This window comes from Melanotaenia boesemani, chromosome 21, assembly GCF_017639745.1.
Source record: "Melanotaenia boesemani isolate fMelBoe1 chromosome 21, fMelBoe1.pri, whole genome shotgun sequence".
In the NCBI taxonomy this organism is placed as follows: Eukaryota; Metazoa; Chordata; class Actinopteri; order Atheriniformes; family Melanotaeniidae; genus Melanotaenia; species Melanotaenia boesemani.
The window spans coordinates 16,895,777-16,920,325 of NC_055702.1; the positions used below are offsets into that span (position 1 = coordinate 16,895,777).

The window sequence follows — 24,549 nt, forward strand, 5'->3', positions numbered from 1 at the left end:
TGGTGAAATTAAATTTTATACAAGATTAGTGTCATTTCAATTGAAAAAGGCTTTTTTCTTTTCCTTTCTTTTTTTATTCCTCAATTAATCTTACTGTTTAGACATTGTGTGAATTTGCTGACATATGAAGGATGTTTTTTAATTTTATAGACATTTTGAAGTGATTCAACTTTATTTTTGGTGGGTTTTTTTTTTTTTTTTTTTTTTTAAGACATTTTAAAATATTTTGATGATCAAATTATCAAAAAAAGTAGAAACAAAAACCCAGCAAAGAGTAGTCTATAAATCCAAGTCCTTAATCAGTCAGTCAAAAGTCTTTTTTTCTTCTTTGGATTTGTCATTATTATTTAGATAAGTTTTTCAAAGAATGGCTTGGTCTCACTTTCCCTTTTTAACCCTATTTAATTTATGGACTACAGTAACATCCACAATGGGGCCGAAGTCCATCCGAGAATATGAGGAGGGAGAGTAACTCGCACTTTCTCCACAGTTTTGCACAAGCACCCAGTTACTCTGTCCTCTCTGTGCTGCTGCTTCCTCCTTTCTTCCTTTCTCCACCGGCTATGAGAGAGTGGATAATACAAGACAAGTGTGGGGAATGAAATGTAACACAAATTTGTTGTAAACATATTTCAGGCTCAGAAAGAGCAGAATCCTGACCGGACGCATTTTTTTAACTCTCAAAAAGAGGACCCTACTGTTGCAGAAGAAAAACGACAGGAAATCTGTCTGAAGCAAGCAGATTTGTAAAAATCGTGCATGCTGTAGGTTTAAAACCTGGATCAGGTGCCATGTAACAAATTAATAATGATTTGCTAATTGCAACATCTTAAATTGTGATTTTGATTTAAAAACCATTAATCATTCAGCCCCACTTCAACATAGTATGTGGGATCTTCTGTGTATAGTGTGGGCTGCTTTGAACCTTTGTAGTTTATTGATGTATCCGGTGGTTTGCCATGTTCTGGTTGCCTTTATCCTATCTTTTTGCATCAGTTAGAGATAAACACTGCTGTAAACTCAGTTTGAAAGAACAGAATGCACAGATATAAATCGAGGACCCACTGCGTCACTCTATCTCGTCCCCTGGAGGTACAATCCGAGGCAAATCTAGCGGAGAGATAATAAGGGCTGAGGGTTCCCACCGTCTGACTAGACTTGACACACATTCCTTGTTTTTTTCCAGCCTTTTTTCATTTCACCTCATCTTTTTTTTTTCCAGAGTTCTGAAATCACAGTGTAAATACATGCTGAGGAGTATTTACAATAGTGGTAATGGTGGTAGAAAAAGGAGAAGTCAGCGGGATTGAGGAGACTGACTCCAGCTTATTATCTGAGTTTGCTACTATTTGTACAGTTGATCGTATGTGTGCACACATGTGGAGCTATAATGTTATTCCTGTTTTGTTTTTTGTTTGTTTGTTTTTTTTTACATTACATAAAGAGAGCACTTTTATGTAAGCAGAATGTATCTAACTATTTGTGTGTGTATGTGTGTTATTGGATGTGGCTTAGCTGCAATAGTGTTGGGCTGTCCCAAGAGCAGGATGCCAGGCATAAGAGCTCAGCAGGCAGAATCAGCCATTGTTTTGGTAAAGCATTCAAATAATTGTGTGTGTCCGTGTGTTTGTCTGCATGTCTGAAAAAAAGGAAAAAATGGGAGAAAAGAGGAACAAACTTTGAAGAACAGCACTATTCTCTGAAGAATGGCTCTTTCCATTTTGACTTTGTTTTATAGGCCACAGTCAACTTAGCCATCTACCACGAAATTTTATCTGCTGGCCAACTTTATGGAGATGCTGATTTCATTTTCCAGCAGGACTTGTCACCTGCACACAGAGCCAAATGTACCAAAAGCTGGTTCAATGACCATGGTGTTACTGTGCTTGATTGGCCAGCGCACTCGCCTGACCTGAACCCCACAGAGAATCTGTGGGTTATTATGAAGAGAAAGATGAGACACAGGGCCCAACAATGCAGATGACCTGCAGGCAGTTATCAGTTTGAAAAAGCTGCACTGATGCAGTAATTCATTTAAAAGAGCCCAACCACGTATTAAGTGCATAGGAATGAACATACTTTTCAGAAGCCTGGTTTTTCTCTTTAAAAGATCTTTTTTTTATTGATCTTATATAATATTAAAATTTTGGGTTTGTTATGGTCTGTAAGCCATAATCATCAAAATTTCAAGCAATAAAGGCTCACTCTATGTCATGAATCTACATATTATATAGGTTTCACTTTCTGAAATATTACTACAAAAGACTCAATTTGTCACTAAAAAGATAATTGCATATGCAATTATGGCCTCAATGTAAACAAAGTAGGTGTAATAGTTTGTCAAAGCAGTCAGTTGGATCATCTGGGAGTTGAGTTGGTGTAAATAGTGATGAAGGAACAATAAGAACAGACATCAGTGGATGAGACATCCTAATGGGTGCAGCCAAAACCAGGATTCTTCTTGCTCCAAAAAAAAAAGTCCTTTACCAAGCGGTTAAACGTGGTAATAGACGAACTGCTCATTTTTCTGACAACCTCATTTAGTTGCACGTTTGTGCATGGGGGGGTTCCAGCGATCTAGTGGGGTTTTACAGTTAAATCACTTTTAATGTCAGATAGGTATGTAAGCTGGTGGAGATAATGATATGAAAATGCATGTTTTCCCACATTTTACGCAACACTTACTGCCGCACTTTCTGTTAACGTTTTACCTAACAAATATTTGAGTAATGTCTTTTTAAAAGGAGACATTAAGAATATTTACAGATTTTTCTCCATTTCTTATCCTAAATATAGACATTTGGTTCTCACAAGTATAGAACTGTTACAAACTCTCACACATCCCTCTCCCTCCTCAAGGTTTCTTTATCCTTTCCAGCATAAATAATCCCTTCAGACTGCTGGCTCAAACCCGATTGGAATCTCGACGCCATGCACAATTGTGGCTGCATCAGGAAAAGTTGGATGTCCTGAGTGTGTTTGAATGTGTGTGTGCTGCTGTTTCAAGGCCTTAAACATGATTTCAGAGGGATGTCCATCTCCATCTGGCCTGGCTTCTAAAATCCTGAGCTCAGAAATGAGGCCTCCTCACAGATCCTCACATACTCAGACCCAGTCACTTCAGTAATGGCATGTTTACTGCAGAATGAATGTACCAACGCAGGGGATTAAGATCCAGGCACCACAAAGTTTTATCAGCTTTTCTCTGTCATAGATGAGGCCAGCAGGAGTCAAATGTAGAGTTTTATGGGGGATTTGTTGAATAATTGGGAGACTATGTGAAGTTTGTGGGATATAACATCATGTGAAATGTGGTGACTGGTAACTGCTGTCAGGTAAATTTCTCAGGTTTGATCTGTTAATTTTAACATTTGCATTCAGACTTTGTCTTGTTTCTGTAGTAGCTGAATTGTAACTGTCAAAGCCTGTGTTCATCTTGGACAAGACATATTTTTTATGGCTTCTGTTTTATGTTTATGCATGCATGTGCAGGAACTTTGCAAACATCTCCACACTGTAAAAGCTACTGAAGCCGTATCAATTTCTCTCAAATAACGTTTTACTATAATCTCATTCCACCCTAAACCTTAAGTGGCACTGGTTGCTTTGCCCCGTCCTCTTTCAGCGGCGCATGGTAATCAAACTCCAGATTCTAATAATTTACAGGCTTTTATGTGCTTGTCATCTCTTTTCAAGATTAATTTGACTGCAAATCCATCATCTTTATATCTCACTGTGTTGCGTCAGCCTAATGGCACACATCAAACGCAGAGGAGGGCACAGAGGGAATGATATCGAACCCAACACCACAGGGAGCCGACCAAAGTGAAAAACTGCATCAGAATCCTCTAAATTTTTGTCGTCCCGACAATTCCTGTCTGCAGACTCTGTGGAAAACAGAAGTAATATAAAATAAAGATAATACAGAAGCAGATGAAATGATGAGCATGACTAAGAGATGAAGAGATGGAGGAAAAAAAGATGAGATGGAAATATCTTTGTTTACCAAAGTGGGTGGATGGGCAGCATATGAAAAGATGTGTGTGGGATGATAACAGAGTCCCTTTCTTTGGCAAGTAGCCTTATAGATGGATCATTAGCTCTTGATACTGAGCCAGTTATTGCTAAGGTTTATGTTTCGCCTTTGCTTTGTATTTGTGGCTTTTGAAAGAATCTTCCTTTCCTTTCATTTGTGCCACTCTGACTCGTTTTCGTTCATGCATGTTATCACATCGATATATTATTTTATGCTATTTTAAAACAATGGAGCAGACCAAATTCATAGACTCAGGAACACATCAGGTACTATATAATAACGGCTGTGTTCATTCTAATTAACCCTCACAGCTTCCAACAGGTTACACTTTCAGCAGCTCAGATAATGTGAGTGTATCACAACTGAAGGAAAATCTTGTTAGCTTGAAGAAACATCAGAATGTTTTATTGGTGAGACCTGAGTCCAAGTGAAATAAAAGCGGCCTCTGCCGTGTGGAGAGACGTACACACAGACATGGGTTTGGATGGAGATGGCGAGTGGAAAACAAGGCTTTCTTTGAGCAGATTTTAATTAGCAATGTTCATAGCTTGGCTGCGTTCTTTATGATTGGACCCCTGAAAGCCTTTTTGTTTGTCTAATGAAACACATTAAGGGGCATGTTCATGAGTTAAACTGTGCTTGTCTATGTGCCATTGAGTATTTGTGCTTTAATTTATCCTCTTTTTTTTTTTTTTTTTTGCATGTACATTCTTTTTAGTGTATTTGTGTTCAATTGGCAAAGCTAAGAAGCCACGGCAGCAGACCGAGATGAAAGAAATCCTTGCTCTTTGTTTTCCCTCATCTACAAAATCGTTGTTTTAGGTAGGCAGCCATTGCCCATAATTACTGAAACAGGGTCAGGTATTTGTCTGTCCTGCTCATGATTTACTTCAGCGTCAATTCTCCATTATCTGAAATAAGATCTGTGGTTAAGAGCTAGCAACCTCAGACAGATCACATAAATTGTAATGCATAATTTTAATGTTTTTTTTTTTTTGTAAACACATCTCACGCAAAATCCTCTGAAAAGTTAAATGTTAAATAATAATAAAAAAAAAATCCCAGACAGCTTTTGTTATTATAGTTAAATAAAAAAAACTTTTAAAGTTACAGCTGTATAGTAAATATTGTCTAAATGTGCAGCTTCTCAGCTTTAATTTGAAAGTATTTACTTCCAGAGTGATTGAATGGTTTAATAATTACAGCTCTTTAATGTGTCTTGTTTTGCTTTTCAGGGACTCAAATGTAACTGGAAAAATGATAAAACAGTCTATTATTTAGATTTATAAGTGCTTTGCAACTTTTTGCAACCTTTTTATAGTAGATTAATTAAACTGTTGATTAGACCATGTTTTGTCTTTGCAGCCTTAAGGTGGTTTGTTTTATCTAAGCTCTGCCCAGGAAACAGCTTGATTTAAATATCCTTGAATATATGTAGAGGGGTTTAACATCTTAGAAAGCTGACATTTCTTCCTTGAATTTTGATTTAAATTCCTGTTATTAAGCACTTCAAGCTCATACTCAATATAATTACTGTAACTTGAATATTTGTTTCCAAATAGCTAAATATTGAAAAGTTAAATATAGTTTAAATTACAGTGACTTTGATTAACACTTTGTCACAACGGTATAATAAACTTCATATAATTACCCCAGTTGATTTAAGTGATGTTGAATAATAATTTAGAAATATGTATAATTTTCTAGTTAAAGCATTTAAACTGAATATTAAAGTCTGGTTTGTGAGCAGGCTGTTGCTTGTAGCTTACAGTTTAATGTCTCTAAGCAGCTGCGGTTTTGCTAGAATTCCAGGCAGTCTTAACTCTGCTCTCAAATAGTGGGTTACTGAGGCTACGAGCCGGGTCAAAGTGCTCCATCAATAGCTTTGTGTACTGTGAGTGAGAACAATCAGTTCTTTAGCAGAGCTCCTGCGAATGAATACCTTCGAACGGTTAATTGCTGCCATGGCAATGAAACAGAGAGGCAAAGTGACATTAGGTGAGTTGTTTGCGAGAAAGCAGTCTGTCGCAGTGACACTGTGAATGTTTGTGCGAGGGCTGGAAGCGTGTATGTGAGCATAGGTCAACACTTTCTCCGTATCATCACACAAGCCGTTCAGAGCTGACAAAAGCACACTTGTGCTGCAGGATTGGGGAAAGTTACTAATGCTGGCAAGATCAAAATCTAAGTCACTTTGCAGAGAAACAGTGTCAGGCTTTTAATGAGGAGAAATATAAAGCTGTAGGATTGCTTATCACATTTTGAGTCCACCAGCATTGTAGAATTACCCATTACAAGTAGAGTAACTAAAATGCATGTTTAAATTATGACATCAATGAATTGGATAATAGTTACATTGCTCAAATATTGGTCATTACTAAGAAATTGCATCTGAAATTGTTCTTTTATGTCAAAATAAATAAATAAACATTAATAATATAATATAATATAATATAATATAATATAATATAATATAATATAATATAATATAATATAATATAATATAATATAATATAATATAATAATACCTTGAACACAACTAATATCTACACACATGATGATATGTCCTATGGTTTTATGCTTTACTATGAGACAGAGGAGAAAGTTGAGTGCCTGACATGTGAGGTGGACATGATTGAGGACTAGCAAACTCCAGTACGCCAGTATACAGTACAAACACAACATGGCAGTCTATTAGGGTTGTGTGCACTGGCTTGTTACTGTGTATGCCCTTTCCTGGTGGTCTAGATGGGTTGCATGTTGATAGGATCCCATGATTTTATGATCCCTTCTAAAGTCTCTGTTATTTTAGAAAAAATAATCAATCAGTTCACTAATTTCTCAAAGTGTAATCAACACCATGAAAATGAAAGAAAATACTATTCTGATGAGAGGATAATCAACCAGGATATCCTGAACGGGCCTCCAAGGGGGATTGCCTCATTGTGGTGTGCCTGCTGTGATGATGTTATCAGGGACAGCTGCATGGGGTGGAGCCAGGGTTGAGGCTCTCTGGGAGCCAAGGGGCAGCCATTTGCCAGCAGACCCACCTGCTTCGCATGTGCAGTTTCATCTAAACCCCTCAAAGGGATTCCCTGGGTCTTTTCTATGTCCGCTGCCCTCTGTGTCTTTTGAAGTCATGATCCTATGTGTTTTCATGCATTACAGTTCTTATCCTATAGTCCTCTGGTCATGTCATGTCATGTGTTTGATCCAAAAATTTGTTTGAAGTTTTACAAGGGACTCTCATTGTTGGTATTTGTCACAGGCAAAACTAATTACTTGTATGTAAACCAAAGCAGTCATTAACAACTGATAATGATCCAAACCAATCACTCTAGAAGCCTGTGTATTAATCAGAGTTGTTCAGATCACTAAAGTCCACTGTTAAGGTAAATGGAGGTTTACATCAGTCCATGGCAGTAGCTCGTGTGTACAAGGCAAGGGTGCTGATTTAATTAAAAGCCTCTGAAGAAGAAGCTGAAGAACAAAAAGAAGACAAAGCCCAGTTTAACTTAACACCATCAGTTAGAGGTCCCTCTGCCATCTGACTAAAATCCCACACCCCATTTGCATGATTCACACAGGAAAATATGCCTCTTTGTCTTTGAGGTCAACCAACTCTTTGGAGAAGCTGGCACAAGGGCAGGAAACAGTAGTAGATGGTGTAGGAGTGGGAACACAGGCTCTCAGGCTGTGGGCTCTTCTCCTAGATAAGCCTTTGCATAAGGCTATTTTGAATGAGAACTTGTGCATTTTCATCTGAGCTTAAGTCTGCTGGTATAAAAAGGGTCATGTTATTAAGCATCAACTAAAATTTTCAGGGCTTGTTTCCATCAGAGGAAAATGTTTTGTATATAAAAAGAAAGTCTTTATTATTTTTTTTATAGTGTTTGTAAAATGTGGATTTATAGTGCCTGTCAAAGATGTGGACTGGTTAAAGAGGGGGAAAAAAAACTAGCAGTGAATCATAACAAAGACATTTCTTGTGTCAGATTTTTAAAAAGAAGATGTTTAAGCAAGGTAAAAGAAAGCCCGGTTGGCACTCAACTTGAAAGCATTTCACTTTAATTTCCAAGGTCAAAAAAGTCTTTTATTCACTCTAGTGGAAACACAATCATGCAATGAAGGTCTTGATCCAATTTTATCTGTTTGGATGAGCAGTCTCTCACATCTGCTCAAACTGTGTTGGAAGCATTGGACTTGACAGGGCACTGTCAAACCTTCTGTCCTCTTACTGCAGCAAATCAGTCTCTTAAATAAAAACACACAGTTTACTCACTCAAGGTCTTTTCTAGGTGCCAAAAAAGTGCACAATGACATTATACCAACTTAGATTGTTAATTGAGTGAAACTGGCCAAATCACCACTGTCATTCATCCACGTCGTTCAGTAATCAGAGTAACAGCATGAGAGTGTGCACAATTTCATAAACCTTGTTTTATCAAAGCCGTATGTGGACTGTTATTTCAGCAGCAGCTCACATAAACTAATGACATCAGATATGAGTCTTGCTTTTGAGCAGAGGGAGACAGCGTCGCAGTAGTCTGTACAGTAAGATCCTCAGTCCAACCATTTCTTTCTCTCAAACAGAGCTCACTGTGGACATTAAAATGCTTGTCGGCTCAGGTTGAGAGGTGTGTAAGTATCTGTGAGCCATTAAGGTTGTTATACCACTAATGAAATAGAAACATGTCCAAGAAATTCAGAGAAGACTCCTGTGCAATGCTTGGGCTTATTTTGTCATTCTAAAGCACAGTCTTGATGGCATGAGACAGAAAACCGTAAAGTTCTGTTATCACTTACAGTGCTTTGCTTAAAATGAAATTCTATTTGGTTTCACTGACTTGAAACTCATCAGTTCACATTCTCTGGCGCCAAGGCTTCCACTCCATAAGCTTGGCTCTTTGATAGATTTAATTTTGATTAGTTCTTAATATCACCACATGTGATGAGTAATACTGAGGACCCAGAAATTAATTCACAACACAGGGGTAAACGTTAAAAAGGAACAGACATTTTGAAGTCAGAGTGAGAACGGAGGTTTGCAAAAGACTCTTTGGTGACAGCCTGATCACATGAGAAGGAGATGTTGAAACTGAGGGTTGCTTTCAGCACTCCTCTGCTGTCTGTTGAGTGCTCCTCCAGTGGCAGGACAGATGCTGACACTGACAGGTGTCAGTAATGAATTTGTGACACTGAAAAGCTCAACACCGATCCAAAATCCAGATGCATGGTCAATAAACAGGCTACTGTCAAACACAGGAAGGCAGATGTCAGGATATTTAACAAGGGGATAGGAGAGAATCGATGGTCAAGAATCAGAGCATGGGTCAATGTAAACAAAAAGCAGAGGAGTCAAGGTAAGGCGAGAGCAATCCATGGACGTGAACTTGGTCAGCAACTTGTAACAAACAATAGCAAGGAAAGACAGGTGGACACCTTGTCACAGCGCTGTTGATAATCTGGCAAGAGGCAGAGACTGGAGTGGGTTTTTGTAGTGCTGTGCACAGGTGGGACAGAGAAACAATTAGGCAAAGCCCAGGTGGGCTGAAAAGGGCTGATTTTTCTCGGCATGAATAACATGGAAGTGAAAACACATATTAAACACAGACAAGGCATGGTGGAAATGTGAACCATGACAACCACATCAATATTGCAGTGCTAAGTCTCATCAAATGAGTTCTGGGCTTGGATTGAAGAAATATTACATTTCATGTTTTTAATTTTGAGCAAAAAGTTGAACTGGGACACTGGCAGCCCAGTAGATGAGATTAAAATGTGTGCAACCGTTCTGTGAAAAAGATGTGGAGAAAATTAGGCAGGAAGTGTGCGGCTTTCCCTGAATTCTAATGTTTCCTCTGGGAAATGAAGCATTGTTTCATTGTTTGTCAATTTCATGAACTACATTTCCCCCAATAAAAGATTTCTGCAGAACTGCATGTGTTTTGATAGGCATGAAATGAGTTAACCCTTCATGATGATTTGTGTCATCAGCCATATTTAGTCATTTAACTTTATGGCAGATAATTTTTTATGGTACTAAATATGTAGACCCACTTTATTTCAGCCCCAATGTGTGTTTTTCTTAATATTAGTTAACATTTATGCATCATTCTTGATTACGCAAAATGCTGAGTTCTTTTCAACTTCTTGATTTCGAATATTTTTCAAAGGTAAATGATGCAAATGATGCATACTTTCTTAAATACTACCCAAACAGTGTGTCACAGTGTGTCAAGATCAATGTTTAAACCCATCTTTTGAGTCTTAAGATGATTTTTTATCATTCTATCCCCCAGGTCAGAGTCAGGAATCTCCAAATTTACTCATCGTCTATCTCTAAAGGAACGTCCAGCGAAAGCAGAGAAGGCTTGTTCAGACAGACCGCCATCCTACAGGAGACGATCTCTTAGTGTGGACTGGTAAGACCATACAATACAAATATTTCAAGATAATCAGGGAGTATAGAACTTGATGAAAAATGACAAGAAGCTGTGGCAGTAGTGAGTCTACAACATACCTACGTGAACTTTAGGTTTATCAGACTTTAAAGTTAGGGAAACTGACACACTGGTAACAGTTTCAGGACTTTAAATATGAATATTTTGCTTATCATAGTAGAAATTTCAGATCGAATAAGTGGAAACTATATCTGTTCAGTTTAGTTTTGTTGTGATGTGTCTGTTTGTTCTGGCTGACATGGACCGGGGGATGCTGTTTGGGCCAGGGGGCAGAGATTGGGCAGGGTGGTGATAGGGTCCTTCTCTGTCTCTGCGTCTTGGTTTCGTTTAGGAGCGCCAAGCAGCTCTAGTGGCGCCGGCTCATCTTGCTCTTGTAAAGCTCCAGTCTTCAGGCAGCTGATGAAAGGAGTTTGAAAGCTTTCCATCGCGAGGCTGCCTTCCTGTCCCCACCCATGGGAATCCTTCTCATTCTCCCTCTTGTTGCCAGACCTAGACTCATTTATCTACCCATTGATTCTGCTGTTTTTCTCTCTGGCATCCCCCCTGAGTTTCCTGCTATGTATTCTTGGCTCGTGCTTTATGTTTTTCTTGCTATTTGTAACGAGGCCCTGGGTTTGAAATAATCGTTTGCTTCCTTTGCACCTAATTTATAAAGTAAAACTGCATAGTCACTTTTCCAAACAGTCCTGAGGTTTGTAATTGCTGTGCCAGGACTACAGTAGCTATTCAGTGGCGTTACAATGTGGTTTGCGGAACTACAGGTGTGTCATTCTCTGAGGTCCTATCAAATTATGCTAAGATCTGGTGTGAGGTCTTACAGGGTCTTTTGTTGGCCTTATGAGACCAACTGTGTGGTCTCCGACTGACACTGCGATGTGTGGTCCTCCAGCAGAAATGTGGTGTTAAGTGTATGAGCTGAGGTGTATGTGCAGTGTGAGGTCCTTTACTTTAACAGTTCCCTGTTTTTCTCCCATGTTGCCAGAGAGGGGACCTGGCCTTTAAAGTTCAGGCCCTGATTGATGTGGTCTGGTTTTAATGAAACACAGTGGGTACATTGGACATGCTCATTTACAAGAGAGATGGGGGGGGGTTCAGCTACAGCTGGATTCTGACTTTCTCCGGGCCGAGCCACTATTACAGGAGCACGACTCGGCTTTTGTGACATCATAAACATAGAAGCTCAGGAGGGGAGATTCAGGATTGAGTCATGCTTCTGGGAGGTGAAACAAGGTTGGTTCAACCCCTGACACGACCGGAGCAGCTCCTTTGGAATGCACAGTCATCAGAGGGAACACATGTGTGCTACTAGCATCTACTGAAAACATCTTGAGTCAGTTGCATATTTGAAATTGTTCAACATAAAAAAAAAAAAAGCCTCCTGTTGTCTTTCTTAGTAATCTGTTTTGTTTCAGTTTTTATTATTGAGAATTTAACTGATGGAAGTGTCATTGCAGAGCTGAAATGATGAGGTACAGCTAAATTCAATGTGCTGTAATTTATGTGTAAATGTAGCATAAAAATTGATGTTTGTGGAAGTTTTCTCAGGCTAGTTTTATTTCCTGGCTTCAATAACTATTAAAACTTTGTGCCACTTTGTGTATTATATAGTGCTGAAATTTCAGTAGAGATCAGCTACATCTAAATAGGTTCTTGTTTTCTAAGAGCTTTTGGATCCCTTTTGGACAGCAGATAAATCATCTGCATCCTGAGACAGATAATGTGCAACAGTTAAAGAAAGCTCTGAGTGTGTTTGCCTAGTAACACATTCCAGTAAGTGAAATGTGACAGTGCAGGGTTTTTATTTGTCAATATATGCTCCTAAAGTAAGGTTAAAGTAAGTGTCTGTGCACTGCTTTCTCCGTTTACACTTTAAATTGAATAAATTGAGTGTAATGTGAGACAAGAGACACATAAAACATGAAGCTGGAAACCTCCCAGCAGCCCTGGGCAGAAAAGCAGTCTCAGTTGGCCTAACACTTTCTGTTCAGTGGACCATTGCCATTTATGTTTATTCAAGTCAGATATGCAAAATGTTGGTTATGCTTGAATCAGGAGCTATTTTGTAGCTTTATCAAAATCTGTGAGGGCTGGCAAGGACTTGGGGAAATGTGATTATAAAAGATGAAGGCAACGTCACTGTTAATAATTTTAAATAGGGTTAATGGGTATGGTTGGAAAAGATAGTGGAAGGTGGGGAAAAGTGAATATTTAAAACAAAACAGATTTTTTTTAAAAATGGCATGAGTAATAAATTAGTTGTTTTATGCATTAATGCATTTAAATTAATTTCACAGATAAATCTCTTTGCATTAATGCATTATTTGGACAGCCCTAGTAAAAATACCAAATTTATTTGATAAAGCTGGGCTATATTCTTTTCACCAATTTGTGTGCAAGTTTCAGTGTTCCGCTCGTAGAAATTTTTGAGCTTTACAAATATATAGTGTGTCTAAATGTCTAAACTAAGCACTCAAGTTTAAGACCGATATGTTACTAACTGGTGTGTATATTAGTTTTCTTGCTTCCTGTGCATGATGCACACTGGACACTGGAGATGTCTAGTAGAGTCTGAGACTTGAAACTGGAGGCTATAAAGGGACAGTGGGTCTGTTTCTGCATAGGGACAGCAAATAAGTCTTTATTTCCGTATCCTCTCATGGTGACAGAGAGGCTGTTTCTGCCCTTTGCCAAAACCCTTGAGCACAATAGAGAAGCAACCAGGCGTATCAGCCCAGCAGTTTTTACTTCCCAAAGCAGTTCCCTTGCAGTACTCCTGCAGAGGAAACTCTATAGCCTACATAAGTGCTTAAAGATCAACGTGCAATGTAGCATTCAGCACTCAGACCATATGCACTTTATAAATAAAAGTTGAAATGGAAAGAGTGAAGTTGGTACCACACCAGCAAGTGTTTGATTGTGAAGCATGTGGTTGTGCAGTATGCACTGAAGAGCTTAAATCCTCTCCATCCCCTGAAGGCCCTGTGCTCTGCCTGGTGCCAGCCTGTCTTCAGGGATAACACCATGCTGACAGCCCTCTGAGGATGACGTCTTAACTTTGATGTCAGGAAAGAAACTGACCTGCCTTTCCCTCAGATATTATATTAATACAGACACACACTTGAAGAGTGGCAGAAACTTATGTCTGCACGTCTGATTTTCTCCTTGATATTCGTGCTCACACATATATACATGAGCAAACACACATTGGAATACTTAGCACTGTGTTGGGTTGGGTGCACAGAGGGGCAATGGGGGTAAGTGCTAATCCTTATGAACTGTGCACAAAGGGAATATAAAAGAACACAGAAAAATCACTAATTTCTTACTGGAAAAAAAAGGGGCAATACTCAGAGGGCCTGGGTGTAAAGTGGTTTTGGACAGTCTGCCATACGCCTCATTTGGTTCTAATTTGGTTTAATATTACCCAGTTTTTCTTTTTCAGTCTCTCCTTAGATTTTCCCCTTTCTTCTATGGCTGGCGGCCTTCAGTTCAAACAAAAACGACAAACGAGAAGGTTATAAATGCCAGTCATTTTCCTCTTTTGAATTTCTAATCAGAACAAATTAAAGAACTGTTAAAGATCACCGCTGAATGATCTGACTCTGCTTCAACTGGGATGTCTGACACAATATTTCTATTTTGTGGCTGCTTTTAAAATGTATTAAATATGAAAAAGCTTTTCCACATGCAAGCTGATTGCGTACAACTTAGTATGAAGTATCTAAAGACAATAAATAACCTAACTGCAGCTCAAAACCAGATCATTGCATCACTGAAAATTTTCAACATTTCTCTTTCGGCATTCTTTAAGTAGGCCTATTATTTAATATCTGCCTGATTGCCGATATTTGAGCTGACTGCAGTCATTTTGAATAATCATCATAATCATCTCAATTCATTTGTATGTAAACATTAAAATAAAAATGAACAGAAATTTCCATCACTGCTTCCATGTCATTTTTCCACCCACTTCTTCTGCAATGGTTTAAACGTGTCCACTAATTAATCTAGTGGTGTCTCTTTTCTAATATGCTGCCATCTAGTGACAATAATGTTGAGTTTGGTTGCAAAGGCAAAAACTGTTGTGATTTTGTATTTAAACCAAAAGCAGCAAAATGACACAAACGTGTTTAAATGTACCTAATCTGCAGCTAATAGTGGGCTAAACTTAAGAGAAGAGAAATTTTCAGTTATTTGTAAGACAGTTGTGAAATTGACTTTTACAGTGGAGGCAAGTGATTGGAGCTATTTGCATTTGTAAGCCAACATGTGGTTTTAATGAAATGTTTACATATGATTTTTATGGCTATTCTTTTAATCCTGAGGTTATGTGAAACACTGCCCTCAAATAAAATTAAAAAAAAACTGTTTATCCTTGCTGTTTCAAGTGTGTCGATCAAATTCTTCTTAACTTGCAAAATTCATTTGTTGAGGCTGAGCTTCTGGCCAGATGAGTGACCACAGATTCCAGTCCACATGAGGGAGCAAAATTTTGCAAACCTCCCTGTTCTGGATCAGGCTTGTGCTGTATTTTTTTTTATTATTTTTTTTTTATGTCTTTTATCCTCAGCATTGAAATGCACGTAGTGAGACACATTATCATCCATACATGTATATAAATACCCATATGCAAAGTGTACCACAAAGATAGGTGCATGTATAATTTAGGAACTTATATAGGGCATATATATATATATATATATATATATATATATATATATATATATATACATATATATATATATACACACACAGACACAAACACACATGCATAAAGTTTGTGTTCTTGACTCTGGATGCTGGCTGCACTCAGGGAGATTTATGAGGCTGGCTCCCTCTTGTCCTGTGTGTCTCTGACTTGATACTCTGGTTTCCACTCCAAACCTCAACTCAGCACACAGACACACGAAGATGGTGGTGGGGATGGAGAGCAGTGAGAAGGAGCAAGGGAGGCAGGCAGAGAGAAAGAGAGAGGTTTGGGTGTGTGGTGGGGTGACGGGAGATGTCAGAAAAGACTGAAGTAGGTAAAAAGAGACAGAGGGAATGAAAAAAAGTGGAGTGGAAGGGGGGATGTATGTGACTGAAACAGATGAAAAGATGGATTGAAAAGATGATGGAAATAGTCAGCAAGAGAGATTGAAGACTTGGAAGGGAGGGGAAATATCTGGTGAATGTGGTGTACATCTGTGTGTGTTTGTGTGTGTGTGTGTGTGTGTGCGTGTGTGTGTTTTGTGCAGAGACATGCAGCCAACAGGTTAGAGGGTTAGAGGCACATTATGTTTTTCTAATAAGCTGATAAAAGGCAAGCAACACTAATGGAAATACACCTTTTTACTTACTTCCCATCTACAATCTGTGCATGTTTGCCTTGAAAAAAAGTGTTGAAAGATGAATAATGAAATCACAGATACAATAGTACAGACATCCAGGTCTGCATTAGTGTAGATTAAAATCACATAGAAGCCTCTTTCCTGCAGCTCTTCCTATAATTTTCTATTGGATTTTCTAAATATAAGAAACAAAAACTTAAGTCCTTCCTTTATTGTCTCATTTAGCATAGGAAACAGTTAACCATTCTTTTGGGAAAAATATTATTCCATCCCAAATTTCCTTGCAGTCACAACATTTATTTATTCATAATAAACTATGATTTCTGCTGATAATATGGGGATAGGATGATGAGCATGAGCACCCTGTGACATCATCATCTATCTGGTTTGTGCCATTTTTCTTTCCTTTATTTTCAACTTAAACCAAAGCTTGGTGTCCACTTAGTAATAAGTCTTAATTTTCCGATGTTGTCACCATGTCCACTCCTCTTATCCTTCATTCATCCATTTAGCAGTGTGCATGTGTGAGAGTATGTATGTTATCATTTGAGCAAAGCATCTATCACAGTTAGAAGAATAGTCTTCCCGCTCACCCATCCAACCGCCTCCCTCTATCCCTACGACAGATAAATAGCCGTGGGACTTTAAACATGGCGCCCGGCCGGCGTGTGACTGAGAGAATGAGCCAACTGGTGGCTTTAGTTGCCAGGGGTCGCCCCCACCCCTCTCATCTCCCTGGCTGGGTGGGTGGCATATGGTGGCCCAGGCAGGGTGTGACACACATACACATACTCAGAGACACACAAGGCCTGGAGCCACCCAGGCTGGACCCACGATCGCCGTGGGAGACATAGTGTCACCAAGCCTCTGACAGAGGAGGGGTTGTGTGTATGTTTGTGTGTGGGTGATCCCACCTTGGAAGCACCCCACCCTCCCCCTCCTGAGAACGTCGGCCACTGCTCGCCATCTCATCCCCATGGTGACTCCACTGTTGTCTCTGCTCATCAAAATTAGAGAGATTTACCTCTGCATGCACACAGAACACAGGCACACACACAGAGCCAACAGGTGGCAGGCCTTGCTCAGCACAGCAGGCCCGTTTCAAAGGTTAAACATACTGCCTAGTCTTTCTCTGCCATTCTCCCAAGGGAGAGTGAGAGAAAGTAAGAAAAAGAGGACAAGATAAAAGATAGAGGAAATAAGTGAATGGCAGCACGAACGTGTTTATACAGGAGCATCTAGTTTTACTTTGGTCCACGTCGGCTCCACAAACACATCAAACAAGAAGTGCACAGGTCTGTGTTCAGGTATTATTTAGCTAACTGTAGCAGCAAACATGAACACACCAACTAACAACCGGGGCATGAGTCACCTGCTGAGTCATCAGCACAGACTTTAGTTTATCACAGTCAACCAAGACTTTGACTTCGTTGTTTTTGTAACAAGACGAGCCACAAGAGAACCGTCGGATTCACTGGAAGAAAACGACAACTATCTTATCAGCTGTGTCAGCTTATCAAAAAGAGGAAGTTCAGGCCACAGTGGATTACCAAAACTGTGAGTCAACAGTGGGAAAATGTTGTCTAGATTATATAAATTTGGTGTTAATAAGTGAATCCTTAATTTTATTATGTCTGGTGTGAGTTTTTACCATCTTCTTCAGACTAATAAATGTCTTGTTCCTTTTAAGGACACGGTGGGAAATTAATCACCATTCATTTGCAAAACCTGTGGAAAAGGTACAACATTTTGGGGTTCTAGAAACTTTCTGGTTTCTGTTTGAAGACCAACAAAATCTGAGCTCAAACACTGAAAATCGTGGCCACACCCAGTCTTAAAAAAACACCAGCTTTCGTTAAACACAGATTTAGATTTTTATTGCTTTTTTGAGAGAGACTGGTGAGTGTAACAAGAAGTCCTGGCTTAAGTAGTCTTGGCCGACTACACCAAGAGGCCTTTAAAACCCCCCCACAGGGGCTAAATAAGAAGACAATAGGTGATGGATTCCTGTATTTGCATGGCACGTGCCTGACGTAGTAGTAAAACCATACACATAGGCATTGTTGTGGTTAGATTTTACTTTCAAGCCAATGGAAAAAGGGAAATCAAGATTCCAAGTACTCTAAGATTCTATTGCCTTTCATCTAAAACTAATAAGTCCATAAAATAAAAACAAAGAATGTTAATTGAAGCATTAATTTCTCTTGTTTGTTTAAGAGTTGCACATCAGGGACCAGCCTACTACTTTTTACACATCTAGCTGATTAATCCAGCCACGTTAGATTGTTTATTGTTGATGCTTTCAGGGCAGCAGGCACATCAACAGCAATGCACACACTAAAAACACCCCTTAGTAAAATATCATCCAGAAACTATAACTTTATGGGCCCATTACTGTTTGCTATTAAATCATGTGTCTCTACACATGTGCGGTAAAGTTTTAACATATGAGCATCTGTGTATACATCTTCATCTGTGGCATGCATGGGAAGCTGCAGGTTACAGTGCTGGTGTGGCCTCATGTTGCCTATAAGCTGATAAGAGCCAAGACAACTCTAGCAATACTACCCCCCTCCTTCCCCACCATCAGCCCCCTTTCTCTCTCAGCCTCTCCCTCTCTGCATCCAGCAGCCCGGCTGCTTCCAGCCTGTCTGGTGCCAAGACTCAGATTTCAGAATTTCCTTCTACAAGCCACATTTAGAGCAGCTAGCGTACTCTGTGCATGCGTGTGTGTGTGTGTGTGTGTGTGTGTGTGTGTGTGCTTGCATGTGTAGGTGCACGTGAATGTATGTGTGTTTGTGTTTGAGTGAGTGAATATGTGCACCTATCTGCTCTCAGTATCTACCTCTCTCAACTCACCTCAACTCAACACCAGTGAGCACTGTCCTGGTGCCACGCTTTGCCTTCCCTGCAGCTCTTTCCATCCATCCTCCAGTTCTCAGTTTATCTTGTGGAACCTCATCTATGCACACCACAGATGTAATTCATGTCAAGTAATTGAATGTTTCTGTGTGTAATAAACATGATTAGCCACACGTTAACATACGGCTGAGATTTATGTGTTCTCACAGTGTTGGACTCATGGCATTGGACTAGTCCTAATGAGGTGTTTGGAGGCAAAGGGGTCGTTGTGAAACACTTTATTTGATAACAAGTTATAAAGTCAGGTTTGAGGTGGAGGTAGAGGAGAGAAATGACCAGAAGGGGTGGTGTGAAAAAGTGACTCTTATGAACTCTTGGTGCGGTTATGCAAGGTTTGCTGTAATGAAAAATCTTCTGCATACCTCTGCACTTTAAAAAAATATGGTTTTATCTATTTGCAGTGTTCATTTTCTTCACTTTACATTAATTGTATTTTGATTTATCTTCCATCAAAAGATCTTTCTTTGTGTTGCAGTTACACCTGGAGGGAGGCGTTCCTGTCTCCTATATGTTCATTCACACATCAGCTTGTTGAGCCTTTCTGTATGTCAAAGACATTTTTCAGTGTTAATAGTTTAGTGTATCTTTATTTAAAGCTACACAAACCAAAGGCTGAGGAACATTTTGTCTTAACTCTTCTGTAAATACCCAGTTAGGCTGAAATGAATCACCAAAACAGAATAATGTGTATTTTAGAATAATACTGACATTTGAATAAAAATGTCTGTTCCTTTTAGGTAGTGTATAGTTACTCTGGCACTGTTGGCAGCTGCTGGATTTATTCCTTTGTATTTATAAGACATTTCAAAAACTGAAATTAATCAGATAAATATTTTTTTTTTTTACCTTCTTTATGTGCGATACTTTTTATATTTACTCAGACATGCCCTTTTCCATAACTGTTATTAGCTTTTGTCGTGCGCACTTGAGGCTGCCTTTTAGTTTGAACAGAAAATCCCACAAACTGTGCACTTTATGCAACGCCGAAGCCTGCAATTATTTAAAATATACTTCAATCATAGGTTTTTCCCATCATGACTTTTAGTCAGTAATGTCTAGACTCTCTCTGTGTTTTTGTTTACATCTGAGTCACTGATGCAGAGGCCCAAACTGTTTTTTTTTTTGGTCAAAAAGCTGATAAAACTAATAAAGCAGATGTGTGTTTGCAACTGGGGGGTGTTGATTGTTTGTGGGAGCATTTGATGTGGGACTGATCAAGGGCCAAGAATGGAACCAAGCTCTTGGAAGAGACTTTTGGTTTCCCAGAAAAGCTACTTCCTGCTTCTCAAGTCTGGTAAAACTATAGGAAATTGTGTGCAACAGACACCACGCGCACGTGAGCCTATGTTTGTTCACTTGTGCATATTTATCAGCTTGATTTTTTTCCATCTCTTGTTCTTTCTTTATAACATTTAAACAACAATGGTCTTCAGCTAAAAACAGCTTGTCTTAACAGCTGCCAAAGCGTTGTAAAGATAGATGTTATCTCTCTCAAATATAACATTATAAACAGAAAGAATATTATAATGAAGTAAAACCATCTCAAGCTGTCAGTTCTAATATTTTTACCTCATTGTTTTTGTGAATCTGTGTTTTTTATGCCTCAAAAAAATCTGAGTATGTTTCTACTTTTGCCTGAGACTTGCATGCAAGCACATTCCTGTTCAATAATAACTGAAGCCAGATTTTATTATGTGGTTTGTGGAGAAAATTGATCATTATAGGTTGATTTTGTGTAGATTTTTTAATATTTATCAAAAAGAAGTTCATTATAGCCTAAATCTTTCTTGGTGGTAGGGGGTATGTCATTGGCAAATGACATGTCAGTCTCACGTGTGGCATGAAACATCCCTTTGAAAGACCAGACATACACATGCTATGCTACACAGAGCCTAATGTCGTCAGAGAGTGATGGGGCACCATCCTGCCGACAGAAAAAAAGTCGTCTGTTCCATCTCAGGCAAATAACAATAAGCCTAGGGCCACATTCCACTGGGCTTTCTCTTTGAAATGGGATACCGGCACACGCATTACAAATATATCTCTTGTTTTATCTTCCGGGCCAGGCCCATGGAAAAATTATTCCAAATACCTGCCGCGCTTTATCTGGAACCCTGGAATAGGTTAGGCCCAGCCGGGAACACGAGGATGTCTAAAATAAGGCCTCTATTACGGGATGGAGTGGAGATGGATGGGACGGAGCGGGAAGGGATGGGGATCGGGGGTATTTTAGGTGTATCGGCGCTGTGAAAAAGGCCTTGTTGCGGGGGCTTGGGGCTGCTTTAAAGTCTACAATGTGGGCCGCTGTCAGCTGTTGCACAAAATGCATGTGATGGGGGAGGGTTTGAGTGCATATGTATGCTCATGTGGGCTTACACGTCCATGCAGACCAGGAGTATAAATAACATTTTTCCTACAGATGTTCTCACCTTGACAAATCTGCTTTTAGCATAAAGCATGATGGCCCGAACTGATTCCTTTATTCACTCACCTCAGCATCTGCCTGCTTATGTTAAAGTCATTGCTTTTTTAAGAATCACGTGTACTTTGGTTAAACAGCTGACATGATGACTACTTTGAGGAAAATTCTAAAACTCTCTTTTAAATCAAATATGTGAATGGTCCTACTAGGGGGCTGTGGTTATAGAATGATGTCAGATTTGACAAAGTATTGACAATGCAGTTGACAATTCAGTGCTGTATGTAGTAAAGAACCAAAGTAGTAAAGTATAGAAAGAGAGTGTAGGAGACGATGGGAAAGAAATGAGGCTGGGAGGAAATATACTGTACGAGTGAAGGACCAGGACCAAGTGGAAGGAGGGGAGGAGAAATTAGAGAGAGGTATGATTAGAGGAAAAAGAAGTGGCAAAGATATCAGGAGCAGTGGGACAAACTGGAGCGAGAGCTGTTGAAAATGGCTCCTTTGAGGAATTCATTTATCTCTCTGCTTCTCTTTGGTGAGACTCGACACGGACTCTGTCACCAACGCCTGCTGAGTCCTGCTGACAGTTCCTTCAGCAGTTGAGTGTGTTTGAGCACCACGGATCAGACTCGCCTTAGAGATGCATGTCCTCTACATAGTTCCCATAGCAGAATGGAGAAGTGCTGTTTAACCAGCATACCAGTGATGCCAAGAAACCAGTTGTAAGAGATGGTAGAAATGCTGTCTTATCCTTTTCTTTTTGGAGAAAAGGATAAGACAGCAAACTGGTTATAAGACTACTACTACTACTACTGCTACTTCAGAATGACTCTTACAGCATGGTACCTGTGAAGGAGAACTGGAAATGATGGAGGTCATCTGGCAGATTAGATCGTTGGTGATTGAAGCATCTTTTACACGAGTTCTTCATAGCCAGAGGCATAACAATATTAATGAAAATGGATAGACACGAAAATGAAATGGGATCTCAAGAAATATGACTATATATCATCAAATTTCACTAAAATATGTGTGAAGACTCCATGTTTTCCAGCTTCTTTGAAGCAGCAGCAATGATGGCAAGAGCCATCGCCTATTCCAAACATGGATGTAAAATGCAACCTTTGTCTGTGTGTGTTTTTTTTCATAAGAAATCTTACAAAAACAATATTAAAAAGCTTTGAATCAGCTGTTTACCCTTCTGCATATTCATCCTGTGAGGGTCATGAGTAGGCATTGATTTGTTTTATGAGGCCCAAAAATGCTGATAGCCTTCCACAGTTAGGTATTAAATTTGTTTACTACTACTAGTCTCAGTAGATCCATTGCACAACTTGAGTCATATAAGTCTCTGATACTTTGAGTCATTAAACAGTATCCTCAGATTCCATGAGTTTGTACAAGCAGAGTTACAGAAGCAGAGCAGCTTTGCAAAGCAACTGAAACAAATAAGCAATAAGACTTTATCTTAACTATATTCTTAAAATTAATATAAAACTTATTGCCTTTTCCCCCCATCTTTCTGCAACAATATACTGGATCAAATTCTTTTTCCCACTTCTTTCTGTCATCCATCATTCATGTTCCTCAACCATCTGTTCTTCAGGGCTGACTCTGCCAATATGACACAGCCCATGAGAGGGGACCAGGCCCACCAGCCAACTTCAGCTCGCAAGTCAACCGGCCTGTCCTCGCCAAGCGCAGCTCGACGGTTATACCGCAATTTGTCTGGAAAGTTCCGCGTGGGCACCAACCCCCCTGTTCTGGAGGACAGTGTGGTGTCAGGACGGGGAGGAGACAAGGAGAGGCTGCGTAAAACCACCATAGTAAGTCAGTGAGAGAAAAAAGATCATAAGCCCAGGAAAAATGTAGTCTAAAGATAGCCAGGGAGAGCAAATGCAGTGGGGTTTATCGGAGAACTTCATGCAGTGAATATAGACACCAATTAAATGACTATAAAGCATAAAAGAAAGCATACAGAGAAAAAACCTTGTGGGTGTGTTTAGAGGTTGCAAGTTGTTCATGTATCACACTTTTCTGAAGTGTTGGTTAGGCTGCAGTGTCTCAAAATACTAAGCTTTGGCTGTCTTCATCATTACCTCTACGTGAACTTTTCCTATGTCTCAGTTCCAGAGTAATGAAGCTTTGTTTGAGGCAGTGGAGCACCAAGAGTTGGACTTGGTCCAGCTGCTTCTGTCCCAGTACAGTCTGGAAGAGCTGGACCTTAACACTCCAAACAGCGAGGGCCTCCTGCCTCTCGATATCGCCATCATGACCAATAACGTGCCCATGGCCAAGCTTCTGCTGCGAGCTGGTGCCAAGGAGAGTCCCCACTGTGAGTAGAGAGGCTCTGTTGACCATTTTAAACACATGAATAATAATGGAACGAATAAAATCCACAGTTTCCATATGAATGATACTGTATATAACATGTTCTATAGTTGCATCTGCTTTAAACAAATGGAGGTTAGATTAACACCACAGCTTCCAGGGATTATTTTAAATCACTTCCGGGAGTATGTTATGAGATATGATCATTGTGAATGAATTATTATAAAGGAAGTTATATCTGGTGTACTTATACACTTTTTCAGCTGAATTTTTCAAGTGAGCCAAAAAATGACATCTATTATTTACTGACAGCTACCTGGATCTTTGTTTCCTTTCCTTAATTTAATCGATACCACAAGTCAGATATGATACCAGAAAGAGTTTGGTTGGGTTCAAAAAGTCTGAAAAATATAAGCCAATGTGAAATTGTTATTAAACAGCAGTTCATGGAAAGGCAGCTTCAGGAAGGTTTCAAAAGCAAGTTAATCCCCATATACCCTCATACTAAGAAGTGCTATTTTGCAGCATAAATAAAATGTTCACAGCCTCGGATGATTTTTTATTTTATTTTATTTTATTTTATTTTTTAGCTAATTTCCCATTTTCTTTACAAATATATGGGGTTAAAGTTGAATATACACTACCGTTCAAAAGTTTGGGGTCACTTCCCTATTGAATCCCATGGCAAAGTGACCCCAAACTTTTGAACAGTAGTGTAACTCACCCAAGTAAATTGTACTAAAAGTTGGGTATTAATTAATTAACTCAAGGCAGTCTGCTTTGAGTGTAAGGTAAGAGCTGTGGCTACTTCCCAATGGAAATGTTTAGTATTCCTAGATCTTCAGTCAAATCTCCTATAGTTGTGTGAAATGGAAAGTACTCCCTCGGGTCCAGGTTTTATTTATCAGGAATTTAAAAATCTGGCCCACTCCAGGTCTTAAATTAAGGGAAATACAAATTTGTCATTTATTTATTCAACAAAAACTAAGCTTAAATGCAGAACCAGTGAAGGAGGATAATTCAAAAACTTGTTGAATCAGTTTG

General features: G+C 39.3%; 1 protein-coding gene across 1 annotated transcript in view; it reads left to right on the forward strand.

Moving 5' to 3' along the window:
* The window catches only part of LOC121631943 (ankyrin repeat and fibronectin type-III domain-containing protein 1), a 129,091-nt gene that overhangs the window by 87,939 nt on the left and 16,603 nt on the right, over positions 1-24,549 (forward strand). Inside the window, exons 6-8 of the mRNA XM_041973046.1 lie at positions 10,339-10,461; positions 22,781-23,000; positions 23,302-23,509. Of these exons, the coding sequence (XP_041828980.1) occupies positions 10,339-10,461; positions 22,781-23,000; positions 23,302-23,509 (551 nt within the window). The remainder of the gene's footprint in view (positions 1-10,338; positions 10,462-22,780; positions 23,001-23,301; positions 23,510-24,549) is intronic.